The sequence below is a fragment of the Dermacentor variabilis genome, chromosome 6 (genome assembly GCF_050947875.1).
Source record: "Dermacentor variabilis isolate Ectoservices chromosome 6, ASM5094787v1, whole genome shotgun sequence".
NCBI lineage: Eukaryota > Metazoa > Arthropoda > Arachnida > Ixodida > Ixodidae > Dermacentor > Dermacentor variabilis.
In genome coordinates this window covers 140,314,327-140,334,609 of record NC_134573.1, presented here as the reverse complement: position 1 = coordinate 140,334,609, position 20,283 = coordinate 140,314,327, and the positions used below count along the sequence as shown (strand labels likewise).

General features: G+C 41.3%; 1 protein-coding gene across 3 annotated transcripts; it reads right to left on the bottom strand.

The window, feature by feature from the left end:
* Positions 1-314: 314 nt before the first annotated feature.
* Positions 315-19,527, bottom strand: LOC142585323 (uncharacterized). 3 transcript variants are annotated; one of them, XM_075696007.1, is made up of 6 exons: positions 19,187-19,527; positions 13,221-16,881; positions 9,351-9,520; positions 7,149-7,294; positions 2,886-3,036; positions 315-673 (listed from the first exon to the last, which is right to left on the bottom strand). In XM_075696007.1, exons 2-6 carry the CDS (start codon positions 13,477-13,479, stop codon positions 533-535), a joined length of 867 nt encoding a protein of 288 aa, XP_075552122.1. In that variant the 5' UTR covers positions 13,480-16,881; positions 19,187-19,527; the 3' UTR covers positions 315-532. The 3 variants fall into 3 exon arrangements, with proteins under 3 accessions (XP_075552122.1, XP_075552123.1, XP_075552124.1); XM_075696008.1 differs by having other exon boundaries at positions 19,283-19,527; XM_075696009.1 differs by having other exon boundaries at positions 318-673; positions 13,221-13,322; positions 19,204-19,526.
* Positions 19,528-20,283: the final 756 nt, after the last annotated feature.

Sequence of the window (20,283 nt, the reverse complement as noted above, 5' to 3'; positions counted from 1 at the left end):
ACGACATATAGAAAAGCAATTGCTTGCCTGATGAATACAAGTACGTACTATTAGAAACAGTGGCTCAAGGCTGACTTCCCTTGTTTGTCTACTGTCAATCACTCCTATCTTCCTACAAACTTTTTTACCTTGTTTGGAATATGGATACTTGAAGAAAAGAGCGCTACGAAGACGCGGACTAAAAGAGGAACAAGTACGACGGACAAGGCGCTAATGTTCCTCTTTTAGTCTGCGTCTTCGTAGCGCTCTTTTCTTCAAGTATGCGAAACCAATTCGCCCACATCAAGCTTCTGCTGCTTGGAATATGGAATAACTACAACTGGCCATTCTGAGAAACTCTGATATGTCATATGCAGCCTACCAAGCATAGCGCATCATCTCAGAAAATTATACAGGAATATTTTTAATACTTGCAGGGATAGAGGCGGCTTCTGTTCTTTCTACTGTATAGTTCTGCAAACGTCTTTAAACACTGCATACAGGCATCACTGTATCACTTTGAACACTTGCTCATATGCAGTGTTTTAACAACCTAGGAAGCAGTGGTAGTTGGAGTCCTATTTGCAGATGTAGATGTAGATCCTTGGGGAACCCTAAATGAATTCATAAGCTTCATCTTCCTCCTCCACTTTAGCGCCTTTCTGGATGCGGTGAGGCGTCTTATGAAGACACTCTGCAATGCACAGAAGAGAAACAAAAGGTACAAAAGAAGTTGCATCAACAAACTTCACGAGACAAAGAATCACTTGCACACCTATAAGAACCCTCTCAGGGCCTATTTGAGATGCCTGCCTTGCAAAGGAAGCTCAAGACTGTGCCACATCCGAGAACCAGTAAGGGCGGCAGGTTAGCAGGCGCCTCCGCTTACAGGATGGCAGCGCACACCTTATTCTGGAGGCAATTGCGGTGTGTGCAAAGCCTAAACGAGCCGAGATAGCTGGTGGTATGTGCTATTTTCATGCGCCTAGTGTGCGTTGAAGCAAGCGGACGCACTAAGTGGAATTTGCTCACCGCTGCTGCCACTCTTCATCATGCCAGCAAAGTGCCAGCAAGTGTCTGCAGTCACTGAGTTAGATCTGCCCATGTTTGCTAGTGTGTGCGCGACACCACACTTGTTAATTTAATTAGTAAGCAGATGTTTACTACAATTTATACAGCCGATAAAGCTGCAAATATTACTTCGTGTAATTATGGGGTCTTACGTGCCAAAACCACTATCTGTTTATGAGGCACGCTGTAGTGGTTGACTCCAGATTCATTTTGACCACCTGCGGTTTTTTTAACATGCACCTAAATCTACAAGTACACGGGTGTTTTTTGCATTTCGCCCCTATCGGAATGTGGCCTTCGTGACCAGAATATCATCCCACGACCTTGTACTTAGCAGTGCAACGCCAAAGCCACTAAGCAACCACTCATAATTTAAAAACTTTTTGTGCGCAAACAAACAGGGACAAAGAAGAGGAGCAACACAAGGAAGTGCACTTTCTAACAACTGGTTTTATTTTCGAAGAACTTAAATTCCTGCTTAAATATCCACAGATCTGCGCAATCTAGTCAAACAGAGCATGCCTATAGCACATATAACACTTGAGATAAAATGCCCTGGACCAAAGCCACCCGGTCAACATAAAAACGTCAAGGCGCATGTAACAAGCACTTACAATGAAAATATGTTAAAGATGTGATGACAACAGTGAATTTTCTTTATCCAGCAATGAAACAGAAGGATGGCTGATGCACTTTTCCTTTTGCTTTTCAATCCAGTGCGCTTCCACAATTTATCTCGCGGTTTGATTCCTATGCCTATACAAAATTTCAGTGCTACTAAGACACGGTGAGCAATCGTGTTCTTGACAATGCATAGCCAAATGAGTACCAGGGCAATCTTTCAGACTGGATAAGTGTTCCCACGGCGGGTATTAGTTCGTGTAGTTGTCTAATACTTTGCTATTGCTACAAATGCTTCACTCTTCATGCTTCTTTGAAAATGCGACTTCCTTCATTGTTGATGAGCAACGTGTCGCGTGGGTCAATCATCTCAAAGAGCTATATGGCACTGGCATGAGAGAAGCATGTTTGTGTCTGTGGTCCTATGGATAGAGCAGTGTGCTCTTGTTTTGGGATATCCAGGTTCAAAATAATGCAAGACAAAAAAACCTGCCTACTGCTAAGTGCCTGGTATAAGGAAAGGAACGATTCACATTGAATACACTCTGCAGGTTCCAGACAATTATGGTGCACCACTTAGGGTGTCAAGTGGTGAACGTGCCACTTACAATACAGTTGACTTCCGTTAATTTGACCTTCAAGGGACTAACGAAATTGATTGAATTATCTGGCAGGTCGAATCAAAGATGTAGAAAAATGCTGAAACACACAGCCTTTGGCAGTATATGTCTTATTCTAACACGCCCCCGAATCAAACACACACCCAGTGTCCCTTAAAGCTAGGGCTATTATTTTTTGTTACAGTTCTCGTTGCGCAGTCCATAACTTCTTAAAGCTTCTTTCTTAACCTTCAAGTTTTTGCCCCGTACATTATTACAGGTACAATGCAACGTTTGTACACTTTTCGAGAGTTGGGGTAAGCTGCTGGTCATGATTTGATAATACCTGCACTCCAACCTATTTTTCCTTGTGCAGGGTAGCAAATTCGACATTTCTTGTGGTTAGCCTCCCTGTCTTTTCTCTACTTTTATATTTCTCTCTCTCTTTCCAGCAAGCACCAACTTTCACACGAATCACACGAACTTTCACAATGAATCCCTACCAACTAGCTCAGCTTTCTGTCGTTCTTTCACACAGATGGGCTAGGTATTCTTTTTCTTCCAACTTAGTTGCTGCCCTCACCTGCGTTGATAAAGCACAGCACCTATACTCACCCAAGCATTCTTCTGTCTGTAAGGCAGCCGCGTGCCAGGCTTGGGGTGGTCCCACACCATGTTAGGGTACCGTGCAGCCAAGGAACGCCCCAGTGCGCAGTACTCCCAGCGCATGACTGACGTGTTCGTGTGCTGGATGAGCTTGTGTTCACTGCACATGGCAGTGAGGGAGGCATGAAAACAACAGGATTCATTTTTTAAATCTTTTTATTTATACAATACTGCGGACTCATGGTCCAAGCAGGGCGGTCGATACAAATACAAAGGAAATACAAAAGAAACAGCAATGAAAAAAAAAGCAACAATAATACAGGCTCAGAAAGGTTACATTACAGTTTGATCACTTCCTTCGATGAAGCAGTTCCATTCACTAATGGTTATCGGGAAATAAGAAAACTTAAATAGGTCTGCGCGAGCAAAATATGGAGTTAGGTCGTTTTCATTGTGGTGTCGGGTGGGCCTGCTAGTTAGGGGTGACAAATATGTTGATGCATCTAGCGCTAGTTTGTTTTCCAAGAGTTGGCAAAGAAATTATAATCAAAATTTTTGCCCTCGGGGCTGTAATAGGGGAATGCCATTTGCTTGCATTATATCAGAATGTGAGTCTAATGCTGAAAATTTATTAAAAATAAGCCTTACGGCCTTTCTCTGAATACGTTCAAGACAATCAATGTTGCGTTTAGTATGAGGATCCCATATAATGCATGCATATTCCAGTCTTGGCTGCACAAGAGCAGTATAGCAGAGCAGCTTAACATTAGTGGGAGCAGTTTTAAGTCACAGTTCCCTTTATTTAGTGACTTTTTAGTGACCGAAGTAGCCAGTAAATTGCCCTGGAAGGATTCTTAAGGGACTTTGGCTAATTCAATGGCTTGCTCTCATATTCTCCTCTAAGGATATAAGCATGTGCCTCAATTTGTTACTGCTTCTAAAGAAATAACGAGCTTATTAGTCATCTGGGTACATCAGAGCTGCTTGTCTTGGCAGAGCACTACTTCGAAACAGAGAAAATACTGTATTAATTCAATTATAAGGCTGTAATTATTATAAGGCGGAGATCCAATTGGGGTACGTGAGAAAAAGAACGCAAGTAGACGCACTAATATAAAGTGATGTAGAGTACACCACAAATTATTTACATTCCAGGGCTTGGCCGAAATACTGAATATTCGTAATAAATTATTAGATTTCTCAGTGTTGCTTATATGTGCAAAAATCCAGTACTGCCTCACCTGCCTAGGTTTATTAGTCGCCACAATGTTCACTGCCGTCTAAAATCTGGATTGCCATAAATGTGGCACTGCTACCGCCATATTTAAACATAACTGAATCTACCAGCTTCGCATATAAAGTGGGGGATGAGTTCGAGGCGAAGGCTTCAGGGGAAAAAAAACGCCTTGTGTTAAAAAAAATATGGCAAGCAGCTTTTCACATTCCGACTGTTGTCTTGTTACTGCAAAAAGTAATCTACAGTTATAATTAAGAAAATAATAAGGAAGACATTTAGGAATAATTAACAAGTAAAAGAAATATGATGAAATCAGTATTATTATTTATTTATTTATTTATTTATTTATTTATTTATTTATTTATTTATTTATTTATGAACAATGCCTTGAGGACCTTGTACACGGGGTTTTACATGAGCGGTGGATTAAAAAAATTGACTGCCCTTCCACTCCTGTGAAGAGGGGTGCAGGCGAAGCTCGGGATCCATGGCTCTTCATTGTCGCAACGCCTTGGCTTCGCACTCCCTCACAGCGAGGTCGGCACGTCAACAATGAGCCCTTTCTCGAGCGAGTTCCCACCGGCATTCATGAAATGCCGCCTCTTCTTCGGCGTAACGCACAACGCGTGGGCCGCTCCTGCTGCCGTTCTTTCAACGAAGCCTTCTCTTCAGCAGAACAAACCAAACACGGCCTCCCCATCTGACTGCCGGGCCTGAATTGGCGAGAAACGTCAGGCGCGAGGCAAGCAAACACACAATGACACCCTTTCCCTCCTCCGGAGAGAGGGGTCGCCTGTGATTGGTTTGTGCCTTGCGCTGCATCTACTTCTTCATGCATATAAAACCCCGCTTTAAAGGGTGCGTATGATGACTCGACAGTGGCTGAATCGATTAGCCTGGTGGTCTTGCAATCCGGAGGTCAGTGGCTTGGATCCGCAGCCCGACAAGCCATCTTTATTTTCGCGTGGCTTGATTTTTTTCGTACGGCAACACCAACACCGACGCCAACACGAGTGAGACAATACAAGCTTCACTTGAAAAGCAAGTTAGTTGCCGTTGACAAAAAGTGACTCAGCGGTGGTTTTGAAGTGAGCAGGCTTGACGTGAAGGACAGCGTTTGAGAGCAGATTGTTCCAATTGATGGCTGTTGTGATTAAAAACGATTGAAAGTGCATGGCGGTGCGAACTACGGGAGGGTATACATCTTTAACATGCAATATCACTTAGAGACTTTTTACTGATGAGGGAGTGTTTTGGGCAATGACCTGCCAGTTTCGTTAAAAAACAAAAGGTAACCAACACTACTTCCCCGATTTGCCATATTTGACTTTATTTTCTACTGCACAGAGCGTGGAATGTCGCTTGTGTACTTCTGGCTGCGCATCAATGAATTTTCGAGGTAAAGTTTTGACACACATCAAGAAGTTTCGAGGTAAAGTCTTCCGGTCACATCCGGTGTACCTCATGGCGGCGTGTTAGGCTCTTTGCTTTTTATTTTGCATATTAATGATATTGTTGATGTTGTTGGCCCTGGTGTAGAAATAAGATTGTTTGCTGACGATTGTATTTTGTCCAAAGAAATTGGTTCCACTAACGATTACAACAATCTCAACACTAGCCTGGGCAATATACATCAACGGTGTGTAAAATGGGGAATGACCCTTAACACGAGCAAATGTGTCTGCCTTCCAGTAACTCACCAAAAAAATACGCTGTGAAATAGCTACATATTAGGGTCTTCACCATTACAAGAAGTAAGTTGCAATAAATATCTCGGTGTAACACTCACTTCAAAGCTGTCTTGGAATCTTCATATTGATAATATTTGTTCATCTGCCTTCCGCAAGTTTTGTGTCCTTACATATAAACTTAGAATGACAAAGTTATTAAGTGAACTAAAAGCACGCTAAATTTAACGACTTTTGCACCAAGTTATAAACACTGCAAGTGGAAGTCTCATGAAAGGGAAAATGGTCATTCACATGACAGCAGCATGAACCTACAAAAAACACCTATTATGAGTTTTTCAGAAAGAAAGCTTCGCAGAGGAAGAAAAATTTCTCCCAGTCCAGGCTGGAAAAGTTAAGTCAAATTTTTGGCAAACATAACGCCGCAAGAATGAGAATATATATCTTGTTGTAAAGGTAATTTATTTAAATTATCACAGCCTTACAGCCCAGAATGATACAGAAGTGTGCCAAATGACACCAAGGTTTACTTAGATGGCTTCAAGAGACATTCCCTGGAAAACAAAATTTCAAATTTGCAATCTTTTTTTGTGCCTCAGTAGCAGACTGCATAGGCACGGTCACACCATCATATAACAGTCATCAATATAATGAAGCAAATTAACTTTTTCTCACCAATGTCAGCATGTAACGAATATATGCTTATAACAAAGTTACATTCATTTCTAATGTGACTTTGATACAGTAAGGCCCAGCAGTAGGATGCGGTAATAACCACTCCTAAGCCTACCCACTCTAGCAATCTGACCACTTCTTGGTTTTTCCAATTTCCAGCATTGTTAATTGGGCATATCCTTCTTAATTTTTCCACTTCTCAGTTAAATACTATGATATCTGTGCAGCCTTCGTAGATATGGTTATAAAGCCAACACAATCCGCGAGAGACATTCTGCCTGGAGCAGATGACGAAGAAGACGGGTCTGTCTGGTGGACAGCCTGCACAACGGCCTCAAATATTCCTGTACTACCATAAGCTGAAAAACAAACAACTAACTGATCTGAATGCCAGTTCCATGTAATTACATAAATGTACAATGTGTAATTGCTTTGTAGCTCATTTCTAAGCATGGAGTGGTCCCAAGTGTACATTTTGGAGCCTGAATTAAGCCACTGTTGCAAATGCAGGTGAACCTGTAAACAAAACAATGCTATGGAGTAGTTTTATAATCATTTGTGCTTGAATGTGCGCTGGTAAATCACCGCTTCGGTGCGCTCCTTGTGCAATGATGGTAGCGTGCTAGCTGAGAGGCAAGAGGCAACACCAAACAACTGTTCCCTCTTACTTACTTCAGGAACTGGATGATTTCATCGCGCAGAGCGCAGGAGAGAGCCCTGTGCCTTTGCTCCATCATCGAGGCACCATGCAGAAGGGGCTGAACATATGATGAGAACTTTGGGAACAGGCCATTTGGAGACCACAATCGGAGATTCGCCTGCACAACAGTGTACGAACCGACAAGTTATTGACGCAAAGACTAGTGAAGCATTTGCGTAGCTTAAAGGAACACTAAATAGAAACACTGATAAAGCACTCTTTCAAAAGTTTATTTTTGTTAATTTCACGATAAGATGTTGATTACCAGAAGAGAAATCAACTCTGAACTTCAATTTTCAGATGAACTCCAAACTTACATTTCTTGAATTTCACAACAGAAACCAAGAGATGGTACATCAGTCATGGCTGTCAATGCATTTTATTATATTTGGAACATTGTGGCGCAGTAAATGTTATTGAAACTTGCTAATTTCTGCTTTTGGCTTCTGTAAAGTACCCTCCTACAAATTTCCACTCTTTCTTTGTTTTCTGTAGTCAGAGCATAATGCCACTGTTTCACTCAGCGAAAGGCACCTGGCGCCTTTTCGCTTCTTTGACGAACAATTCTTTGCCATTTCAACTCCCTTTCACTGCCCAGCTGCAACCTCCTGAGCGCTGCACCTAGGCACAATCGCAGGTTGTCACAAGCACAGGTTGAAAGATATTTGCATGACAAAATTTTTGGGCCAGAAAGAAGATCTATGCGAGTGGTGGTGTAAGCATTGTGCCCACTGATGGCTCAGCTTGCAAAGCCGATACCAGCCGATACCAGACACTAGTGTGTCCAGTGAGCAGTTCTTTTCGCTATCCTTCCTTCAGGACAACATTAAATAACCGCAGTCATGATACTGTCAAGCCAAAGCGTTGTACCAGAGAATTTTGTTGACCACAAAGCATGATTTTTCTGTACATTATTTGCTGTGCAAGAAACTTGATTGTTTCTTTTTTTTTTTTTTGTATTTCTGGTTGGTGAAAAAGGAAATGCATTTTTGCAAAACCAACAGTATTTTTATTCGAAAAGTATTGTGTTCAATTCGCACTTGGTCTTCATTTTTCAAATTCACACTGAAATTGAAAATTTGATATTCGTGCACCCCTAGAGGATTGAGGTTAAAGATTGCTGAAAAAGAAGATGCAGTACAACTCAAGCATGTGACCATTGCTGAACATTGAACGCACAAATTTTAAGTTTAGTAAGCAACAAAATCTGGCCAGCTGCTACCGTATTTCACGTACTGTCATAACAGGTGCGTGAGAGGTGACATGAATTTAAAGAGCTGCAGGAAGAGCTACAGTCTAGTTCAATTATAACAAACCCCGGTATAACGAAATATGCTCTACATCAAAAACACAAAACTTGTGTAGTGATATTCATGAAATATAGGTCCGCCAAAATGAAATGAACATTGAATATGTCAATCTTCAAGTGCCTGCAACTGGCCCCATAAAACTGATTGCAGCAGCTTTCCCTTTTTAACTGCTTATGTTTTCTGATCATGTTGTTTTCGATCATGCAGCAGAGCATGCTCAACTGGGCGTTTTGGCATATCCAAATATGCTGTGTGATATTACGCATAACCTGGTAGAAAGCTATAGATACTTTCAGGTTGCTGCATTACTTATGCATGCTACCGTGAGATTCAGATCTCCTTGGAATGTTTCAGTAGTGTCATGCAGCTTGGTTCTATTGTGTGTAATGAACTACCATAAAAGTTTATAAAAGTTCATTATACCCTGGTTTGGATAGATCAAATTATTTGATATGTCAAATTATGTTTAGTGCACAGGCCATTTCGTTACAACCAAGTCTGACTGTAGATGGTCAACCGAGTGAAACACTACATAGTTGGCTCCGCACTGCGTTTCCAGGTACCACACTTGACTTCCGTGTTTATGACAGCACAGGCTTGTGGCTGGGCTGGTTTACTTACCATGCTCGTTACGGCACCATAATAACAAGGTAGTGTCATCGGCACAGAGAACTGAGTTGGCATAAGTGGTCAGAACACTTGCACAAGGTAAAGATCAGTTCAGGTACTGACACTTGTAAAACACCAATGTCAGCCTGCCAATACTCTATGCTAAATGTCTGGCAGAGCTAAAACCAAACTCTGTTGTTTCTTGAAAACCTAGAGAATTTCCACAAATGTCCACAAATGAAATGGAAGTCTCACTTCATCACTTTCAGCTCCACGTTGTAGTGCAGCGGTATCTATAGTGAACACCTCTTCAGTAAAATGTGAAACCGGGCTGGTTGGTAACCCATGATGACGTGTGCTCGTCCCTATCGTTCCTTTCCATCCTTTGTCCCCAGCTGCACTTTGCACGTCATCCTCTTCAGTGCCTAAAAGAAAAGCAGACAGAACACACAGCCATTTGTTCTCAATCGTGAAGTGCAATGACACCACTAAAGAGAAGCTTTCGTTGTCTGCTTTCTCTGGTTTTGCATAGCTGCCTCACTGCTGTGTGCTGTTGGGTTGGTCGCTATCTCGGCGGATATATTTGTGGATATGTGAAGGTTATGTGAAACTGCAGCAGTGGCTGCTAGTGGCTTATACAAGCCTCGTACCGACTAAGTATTAACTTCCTACATAAAATTATAACATATAATGCCGGCTCAGAAGCATCTCAAAAGCACATAGATCTGTTAATGCAATGGTAAGTTATATTTCATGGATTCTTGGATTTACGCTACTTTCATTGATTTAGCCACTAAGTATGTGCATGTGCTTATTCTTGGCCATTCCTGAATGAATTCCTGAATGGATTCCTGAATTATTCCTGAATTGGCACGTCCCACTACGATTCCTGCATAAAACTTGAGCGTTTCAAGTCGGCTCCCAGATATATCTGAAGCACACTGATTTATTAATGAAATGGTTAATTATATTTCACAGATTCTTTTATTTACTTCTGTTTTTTTGTCATTTGGTATGTGCCCCTGGGAATGTGCCTATGCTTGGCCAAACCTCCAGAGGGGTTATATGCCCTTGTGATAAAAGAGGCACAAAATTCCAGAATGTTGCTTAATGTGCGTTATAGTTTCCTGTACATACACCTGCCATCATGATTCTTCCCTCGATAAGCATCATACACCACCTTCGTCCTTGTGATATCGCTGCATATACATGTCACACAGTGCATGTTGCCTAAATTGGAGTTTGCATTTCGGCATGGCTTGTGAACAATACAGTGCATAAATATACAAATTGCAGGAAGATAACGTTGTGACCTTTGTGGTGGATAAACAAAAACATTCCATGAGATTACTTGTTGCATAGAATGAAAGTAAACAAACTTGTATTCATCACTGTTAGTTGTAAAGCATTTAATTAACCGCTTCACTAAAGCTTGTGACAAGCTCCAACAACACTGCCATGTGCATTGGACCCATATAATTTTTTTATTTCGATGATCAACAGTTGGAGAAACAATGGAGGCCTCAGCCTAAAGCCAGTGTATTGATAATGAGTGGAACTTTTCTTCATCAATGTCAGCTCAACAGCAACAGTTTCAATCACCTTCTCATGGCGCATCAACATGCACATTTCTCACAGCACGCTGTTGATTACAGAACTGTATTTCACATACGAAAGAATAGGATGGATAGGTGGGCTGGTTGGTATTGCATTATCAGAAAACTTAGTGCAAGAAAGACACTGGATGAAGAAAAGGAACACACACTGCAGTGAGTGTGGTGTGTGTTCTTTTTCTTTGCCCAGTGTCTTTCTTGCACTAAGTTTTTTTAATATTTCTAATAAAACACAGAGAAGACACTATAGCATCCTCCATATTCATTGCAGATCAGATCAAAACAATATATTTAAATGACAGCTTGAAGTCTATCTAGGGATACAGATAAGGGGAAGGCAGATTTGGCTCAGTATAGAAGCTTTACAAACGCAGCTCTATGGTAAGTCAAGCGTCTAACATTATCCCATGGCCCACAGCAGCTTGTAATTACATTGAAGAGCAACATTGCATTTTCAATTATGGCTCAACAGCAAGGGTTTCAATTTCGCTCACCTACTTATGGTGCGTCAGCTTTAGCATAGTGGTCACAGCACACAAGTGACTAATGCACAATGCATGTGGAAGATACCATAGCATCCTCTTGATGTGATAGACATAGCCACTTCTGCTTCATTGTGATGAAGTGCAATGGCGCCATTATTTCAGTGGCATCCAACAACAACAATTTCACAGTCTGTTAATGGAGCATCAACATTAACATGCTGCTCACGTTACACAGCTTCATGAGTGACACACATGAAGGATGCTATAGTGTCCTCCGTATGTGACATACATAGCCGCCCTTGCTTCATGTTGACAAAGCTTAAGAGGGAACTTTAGCTAGGGTGCTCTAATGTAAATACATGTAAAACAAGAATTCGTTTTTCTCGGCAACCACTGCACAAACAAAATCTAGTGACTGTTGGTTTCGAATTTCTTAATTAGGTTGTCAAATTTTTATTAAAAATTGGCAAAAATAAAAAATTTTCTGAAAATGAAACTAGCACGTTTATAACTCTGTAACTTTGCAATGAAAAACGATACCGCAATTTTGTGTATTTCATCTAATAGTACATCTAAAGCAAACAAACCTGATATGTTACACATGAATCTCAAAAAGTTTAGTAACATGGAAATACAGCTTTTGCAGAACCCTTGTACAATACGTAACGAATTCACACAATATATAAATTTACATATCGAATTTGTCTGCTTTGAATGATCTAATGGGTGCCTTTTACAGAACCGCAATATCTGTTCTTGATGCAGAGCTATTAATTTGTAAACTCTTGTGCTTCTATATTTTTCAAACTTTCGAATTTTTGAAAATTCTTGTAACAAAATTCAGGCCCTAAATCGAAATTCCGCATCCAAAAGTCACTGGAATTTAACTTTCTCTCTCAAATGCAACAAGTTTCACCAAAATCGGTCCAGGGGTTATCTCAGAAGAGCGCTTCTGCATTTTACATGTATTTGAATATGCCGCGTCAGAGTTGGGCCTAAACTAAAGCTTCCTCTTAATGACACTGTTATTTCAATGCAGCTCATCAGCAACAGTTTCACAGTTTGTCATCTAGTTGTGGGGCATTAACCACAGCATACTGCTCATGTCACACAGCTTGTTATGGAGGCATAACACATGTGAAGGAAGCCATAGTGTCCTCCGTATGTGATGTGCATAGTCACTCGTACGTCATCATGACAAGGTTCAATGGCTTTTTTATTTCAGTGCAGTTCAGCAGCAACAGTTTCACAGTTTGTCTCCTACTCATGGCAAATCAACCATAGCACACTCTTCATAACACACCCACAATTAATCACTGGATTGTGCAACATACATCGAGCATACCACAGCATCCTCCATATGTTATGCACACAGCAGCAGCAGCTTGTACTTCACTGTCAAGAAGTGCAATGACAGCTTTGTTTCCATGTAGTCCAACACAAAAAGTTTAACAGTTTCAGTCACTTACAGAGTGGCCATCGACCAGAGCCTGTCATTCAAGGCATAAAGCCAATTATGAGACTGTGTGTCGCATACAAAAGTGCCTACGAGCATGCAAATACTGTTTAGAGATAGTTGTCTGACCAAAATGCTAAGCCTCCTTTACCCAGGCTTCCTTAATTTTAAACAGGCAGGATATTAAGTTCAGTATTTTGCACTACGGGCAAATTCTAGTAAATTTACATACATCTGAGTAATGTTATTATAAAGAAGTTGCATATAACACAAAAATACTTTCATTACATTATTTATTTGCTATAAGCATGTATTCATTATGTGCTGATATTACCGAGGTACATTATAGATCGTTTTAGTGAGGTTAGGCTGTACTGGAGGTTTAGCTTTATCCATTAAACAAACCATGTTAAACTCCACAAGTCACACTATGTTAAGCAAGCAATATGGCTTGCTCAACATAGCGACATGTGATAACAAAATGTCAGTCTAAGGCTCCACTGTGCCATATGCTACATTGAGGATACACTCAGTCAGACCAATGTGTATTTGCTGTAATGTGAAAACTCACCATTATTTGGCGGGTCACTTGTATGGGAAAGTGGATCACAGTTCTCAGTGGCATCAGAGAGGGGCTCTGTTTTTATGGTAATTGGTGGCAGCACAATTTCTACTGCAGAAAAATATGATAATAAATAAAGGAAGCAGTCAGTGCTAAACGTTGGAAAGAGGTCACAACAGTTACTTAAATGTAGTGGCACGAATTTGTAAGCATAGATGAGCAAACAAACAGTTTTTTGTAAGAAGGCAATTAAGTTCATTTCAAACATCAATGTCCCAACTTACAGAAAACACAAGCCAGAAAATTTGGGCTAATAATGCAGCCTTATCATACATGTTCGCAAGTTACTGAAGATCAGATGATGCGGAACATTAAGGACTTAAATAACAACACAGTTTAGCTTTGGATTTAACCAACATTAGGATTCCTTCTGTAGTAGAACTGTATGGCTATGAATTTTACGGTATAGTGAATATATAGAGAATATAACAACCCAGAAAACATTCTAGCTGGAAAGCCACCAAAAATTAATACAGGCAGTGCAGATACAAATTGAAAATTGTTTAATTCATTAAAATTAATCACTAAGGCTTCTAACAGATATTCATCTGATGTCATTGAAGAGACTATAGCTATTAGTTGGGGAAAACAACAACGGCAAAACTGGCAATTGCCATTATTGGAATCAAACTAGCATTATAGCATTCGAGCAATCAAACTAGGGGTGGCCTATTGGCTGCAGAAACCGCGACGATAACTTTACAAATGTGAGCCGTTTACATGCCTGATACAGCATGTTTCTATACTTCGTGTAATGCTATATTTACATCGCTTTCGTGTACTGCTAAATTTGCATCACTGTATCATCCAAAGTGCAATGCAAGATGCAAGAATGTCACAGGAAGAGGATGCATCAAGTACAAACACAGAGCAAGAGATAGTGTCTAGGCATCTTCAGTGGCACCACACACAAACCAAATATGGCGACCAGGAAAATGCAACAACAGGGAATACGCCAACAGAGTTCTGCTATATATTTATCTTAACTAATTATTTCGATGTATCGCAAGTCATACCAGCGTTCTAGATCGAGAAAGTTGAGCAGGTTGGTATCGACGTATCAATTACATAACAGCATGAAGAGAATGCAAGGATTGTCTCTAGCCTTGTTGTGTTCATTTCTTTGCACTGATCTGCCATCCTAGGCAGTCACTGTCCCTTTTCGGACTTATCCTTATCTTGCTTTCATGCTTGCTGCATTTGTATCCTTGCATTGTTCTTCCATTATGCATTCTGAATACTCTGCTGCAAATGTAATACACTACTAAAGGCATGCATTAAGTGTACATGATTTCTATTGTTATGGTATTACACATGGAGTGCACAAATAAAGCAATACCATTGCATTATCACAGAAAGCTACAAAATGGCATGTTAAGAAGAAACCTTTCTGAGTTACTGCCACATTGTACATGAAGAAAAACACACGATGAAACAGCATTCGCTGACTTCAGCCATAAGAGACAGGAGGAAGATTTGAGGTACACAAGAAAAAGAAACGGCTATGATCACCAGCTAATAGCACTAAATGATGCACAGAGGGCCCACTTAAACATGGAAAAACAGCAAAGTGCCTAAATACTTTTATTAATGAGTCCAACAAGTATTTTGCTATAAACACTGCAGATGTTTTCCTTTCTTCACCATCTTGGCATTTCATTGGCGTGAACGAAGTCTTCACCCGCGTAAAAGACGAGGCACCGTGACTGTGCGTTCGTTCTCACTGAGCTTCATTGACAATTTCATGCTGCTGTAAGTAGTACTACCATGGCCTCTGCACCTGGGCCGAATAAATATATTTTGAAAAGATTCAGCGATGTTCTCGACGGGCATTTCATCCAGTTCGTAGATAAACTGCCACCGGCTTGCCTGTCTGTTCATTGTGCTCCATGGTGCCGTTTGAGCACTATTCACTCAGCTGCAAGCACGTCTATTGCAGTCTGTGCTTTCTCGAAATCGTGAAGGTTTCTACCACCTTATGGTGCCCGATGGACGGGATGCTACTTAGCCCGCGCACGGCCGTGCCCTTGGCCACCGCCGATTTTGACATGCTGTGCAGATTGGTAGCATACTGTTGCAAGGACTATGGATGTAGCTACAACTGGAACCTGGCAACCTGGAAGATCTGGAGGCTCATGTCTGAGACTGCTACGAGGTGACCTGCCACCTCTGCTCCGGAAAGCTGCTGAGCTCGCGACTGGTCAGTCACATGGAGACTGCTCACTTGGGAACTACGAAGTCTAGCTCTAGGAAGGCCAAGCGACGCGAAGAGGCCGCTGTGGCTTCAGCGGAAGCTTCTTCCGGCGCCTTGGTCAAGAGAGGAAATGGAGACGCGGAGCATGAAGGTGCTGCGACTGGTGAGAAACCGGCTGCAATGCCCGCTGCGACGAAAACCACACGGCCTTTGCACAATTCAGAATGACTATGTAATGGTGCAACACAACGTTAGCACATCTTTAAAAGGATACTACAAGGGAGACGGCGTGCAGCTCATGTATGTGAAATTTAAGGGAAATAAGAAAAATAAATTTTCCTTCATAAATTGATGAACTAGTATTCTGAATTTACAAATACATTCTTGATGCAAAAATGAGCGTATTAATAATTAATGTAGAGGAGCAACAAAACTACATTAAATATGTGTAATCAGCTTCTGCTGCTTTTTGCACATCATCCCAGCAATGATTTCTTGTGAAATGGTCAATGATTGATAATACTTTCATTTCATTAAATGTATAGGAAAAAGTTTGGCGTTATTGGACTTCCTACACAAGAATGTCGTTCTGTTAGTGCTCCATGACCCTAAATATGCCGCATTCCAACTCATTGAATTGTGATTATCTCACTAAATCATTTTGCAGCACAGAATTAATAAAAAGAGCATAATCAGTTGCTGTAGCTAGACTTCATATTTGCTTTCAATGTCCTTTCAACACTTAAAGGCAAAAGCAGCCTTTGCAATTGAGTTGTGCACAGTAAACAGGAGAGAGGACATCTGACGCCAACACACAAAGGTTGCAAGCAACTTCAGCAAAAAATAACTCTGACATGAAAAAAAGAAAAAAAATCTTGTTTTTAATTAACCAGTCTCATCATGTTAACACTGACCCAAAACTTTCATCAACGTGCCCAACAAATTATCGTTTGCACAAATTCCATTTCACAAACAGCACTGTGATCTCTCTCTGAAGACAAGGCAACGCTCGTAGCAATAATTTGGCTCAAGCACAATCATCTACCATGGGAAAGACACAGTGTCCATATACTCTAAAGAAGACAGGTTTAGCGTCAGCGATCACAACGTACTTGCTGAAGATCACGCATTACACAGTGGCAAGGCACAAAAACTAAACTGAATGCGACAGATACAGACCTTGAATATTGTAAGGAGGCAGGTCAGGCAAAAACCAATACGACAACAACAAAAGAAGACAATAACTTAGGGGGTATGTTATAGCACAGTATACATATATGACTTGCTCTCCGTCTTTAGACTTCTGCCTTCATGAGCTTATCTCCATAGTGTTGAGAAAGAAGGCCAATGAAAAGGATCCTTCACAAGAATTGTTCTTGGACACAAGTAGGAGAATGGATGCAGTCTCGTGATTTCCTGAAACAGCATTACAGAAATAAATTCAAGGCATCCACAATGCACACATATGCACAGCCAGAGAATAAAGTGCTTTCGAAGGTCACAGCAAATCAGTTTGAAAAGGAGACCGGCAGTCTTAATGCACCAAACTTAAGTTGCTCCTTATGGTTATCCTGGTGCTAGCCAGCATCAAGATTCATGGCGAATCCTCTGAGTGTAGTAAATTTCCATGTTCCCCACCAGAACAGTTGCTGCCTATGAGGCATCCAACAGGTAGTTTCTAGAAATGATTTGATTAATATTGATCCATTCAAAATTAAAACACATATCATTCAAGGTTTTTATGCAGCATACTTGTCATTACAAACAAGCTCCATGGTTAAAACTTTGTACAACCTTAGTAGCTGGGAGTAAATGTCTTGAAAATGCCTACATTGCAACAAGGTGCCTCACATGAGGAGTCTAAATCCAAATTATGATAAGTCAGACATCATGTGTGTGCTTTCCATGAGAAATTTTATACACAGACTGGAGCTCGCAAGAGGCTCATCGACTAGAACTGATGCCAATGGTCAGGCTCTATTATACGGGGATGGCACAGGACACAGGTGTTGAAAGTTTAATCGACACCAAACGCGTGCCTCCTTTCATTCTCACAAATTCACTATCATCAAAGAAGATCAGCAAAAATTTCACCTTTACCTCAGTCAGCAACACCACTATTGTTCAATGCATTCCTTAGTTAAAGTGAGCATTGCCTTTTCTATCCTTACTCAATGCGACAATTTGATAATGCCTGTATCTGATACATGCCTGTAATGTCTTATCAGTAGCTTCAAGAACAAGTCAACTAATTTTACCTCGGAGACATCATAGATTTCTTTTGCATTAAATTGAGGGCTTATAAAGCACGAATCTTTCTGGGACTCTTAGACATAGTCTAAAGAAAAGGCTGGTCATGATAACCAATGTTGAAACAACGGAAGTCGACTGTTCCTTTATCAACTATGACTCCGGCAGCCTTCATTTATGGATAGCATGCCAGCAGGCTTGTACGCTTTGAGGTGCTGCTGTAGCAAACAATGCCAGAAGCCTCAATGCACCATGCAGGCATGCAGACGGAAATAGAACTAAAAGCCAGAGGATTTGCTTAAGATTCATAGCTAAACTGCAGTAACTCCTCATGATTAAATGAAGTAATTAGTTTGCCAATCTTGCGTGTACAATTTCGAATGCTTCCTCTGTGAGCAAGACACCAGCTTCCCATCTGATCTAAGGTAGATTGGTCCGGAATGGAAGTTACAGCAGTAGGTACAAGTGGTCCACCCAAGAGTGTGGAGGCCAGTATGAATACAGACAGGTCTACTGAGTGCTTTATGCTGCGAAAATACAGCACAAAACTCTCTCAGCACTGGTTCTTTGACAATGCCCTTTCAAGGAGGGCTGCTTATAATCACTTCCAAATGTCGCCTTAATACTAGGATGCATTATTTTCTAGACAAGTGCAATATTGGCTGGACATCTTTGGGCAGTACAGAGTGTACCCAATCTCACCTGAAGTTGCAGCTACACTCAAATAGTAGTTTCCGCACTTATTGTAGTTCTAGATCTCATTCGCCTCGTAAATAACACACTAGGCAACCAATCACAGCATGTTAATTGTCAGCTGAGGCGCTGAAGCAGACCAATATGTATCGGAGGCTGGGAACGTTAATATGTTTTCATGTCCGGCATACCAGTTTCTAACCGGTAGCAATGAAGCGCACATCAAAAGTGAAATTTCGGGTCTCTTAAGGCCGATGTGTGTACCCATGTCTGAAACTGTTTTGAAACAAGTGTTGCTGCAGATGGTGGAATAACTACAACGTCTCTTCAAGCTTCATTTGCTAACTTAATGTTTATTACAATTTTATACCCGAGTCAAACAAGGCGCTTTAGATCGCGATCACGCCCGATCGGGATTGACTTTCTCTACTTTGATTGGCTCCCTTCGGCATGCTTGCGCAAATGAGCCAATCGGGGTCAGGCAATTTGATCGCGATCGAAAGTGTCCCGTGTGGCACCGGTAATCAAAGTCGAACTGCATGCATCGCCGCAGCCGCACACATGGCGAATGAAGTCGCCAATGTCAGTCCCCTTGATAGTTTTTAATAGGGTTTTGTGCATCTGAAAAAGAACAAACCGAAGTATCTTTAGACACACAGAGAGGTCATATAGAGACAACCACTTGCAACACAGTTTAAGAACAAGGATCAAGGGAAGCGGCCGCGGAAAAGCAATCAATAAAAGTTCGTCTGCAACACAATCACCGAGACCCACTAACCACACTAGACAGGTTACCGGCAGCCTTCAGCTCTTGCATTGCGGTTCCTTTACAGTACTTGTCATTGTAGCGGATAAGTTACAGTGGCACACACACCCGTGTAGCACTGGGAACAACTTTGCAGGTCACAAGCGATTGAAGCGCGCGATCTCTTGCGCTTAACATTAAGAATTAAAGTGGGTAAACAACGTGCATATTAATAGTTAACGAGCGAACTAGCACGTTTAACAACCTCTAAACAGAACACACGCCAGCCGTTACAATTTGATTTCAGGAGAACGCACTCGAAAATTAGTTTCTGACTTGCACCTTAATAAACGTGAAGCGACATTGGCGCCTCATAGCGTTATCCAGGCGGTGCTCTGTTTCTTGAATACCACCATCTAAATGAACTTCTCAGATATACAATAAAGGTATCACTATACAACATGTAATATGGTAGTTCTATTGTAAGTGAGTTGTGTTGATTTACTGTAATTTATATTACTCCGAAAACCAAAACCATGATTGGTTTTGGTTTCGGGAGGAAATAAGTTACAGTAAAGCAACACATCTTTGCAAGTAGGTTAATACGTAATGTAGTTGGATTACTCTGATGCAATAACGTTGCTCGGGAAGCTTCCGTGCAACAACGCGCTACGAACGTGCTACGCTAAGCAGCAGTATTGCTTCCGTTGTTGCGGTACGTGCCTTGGTATGTGCATGTTATGTGCATGTGCATGTTGAGTGGGACGAGCGGCTGGGGCCATGTTGGGACCATTGCTGGGGCGACGCATGCTTTGCAGTGAGGCGCGCAACGACGAAAAATACTGTGGCGGCGCTGCGATCGAAGTGTATTGGGCTGCGTCAAAGTCGCGCCGTTGGAAACTGCTGGCGATTCTGCTAAGAAGGGTCATTAGTACTATTTCGCGTGCTGGTGTATGCGTTCGGACCGCTCAAACGGTGTTTATAATTGCATATGACATGTATTTATGCCTTAGGAATAGATGCGTTGCTTTCTATTCTTTATTTCATATTATTTTTTAATGTCGCTCGGTGACTGCGCGGGCATTGCGGCCGCTGTATCGGCTTTCATTCTGCTATGTTACTGTGCGGTT

Excerpts from the sequence above, each read along its gene's own strand:
- LOC142585323 (XM_075696007.1), bottom strand. The coding sequence starts at position 13,479 with ATGTTTGAAATGAACTTAATTGCCTTCTTACAAAAAACTGTTTGTTTG. Across the intron at positions 9,521-13,220 it reads AAGTGACCCGCCAAATAATG|GCACTGAAGAGGATGACGTG; the intron begins GTGAGTTTTCAC and ends CTTTTCTTTTAG. Across the intron at positions 7,295-9,350 it reads GTGGAGCTGAAAGTGATGAA|GCGAATCTCCGATTGTGGTC; the intron begins GTGAGACTTCCA and ends ACTGTTGTGCAG.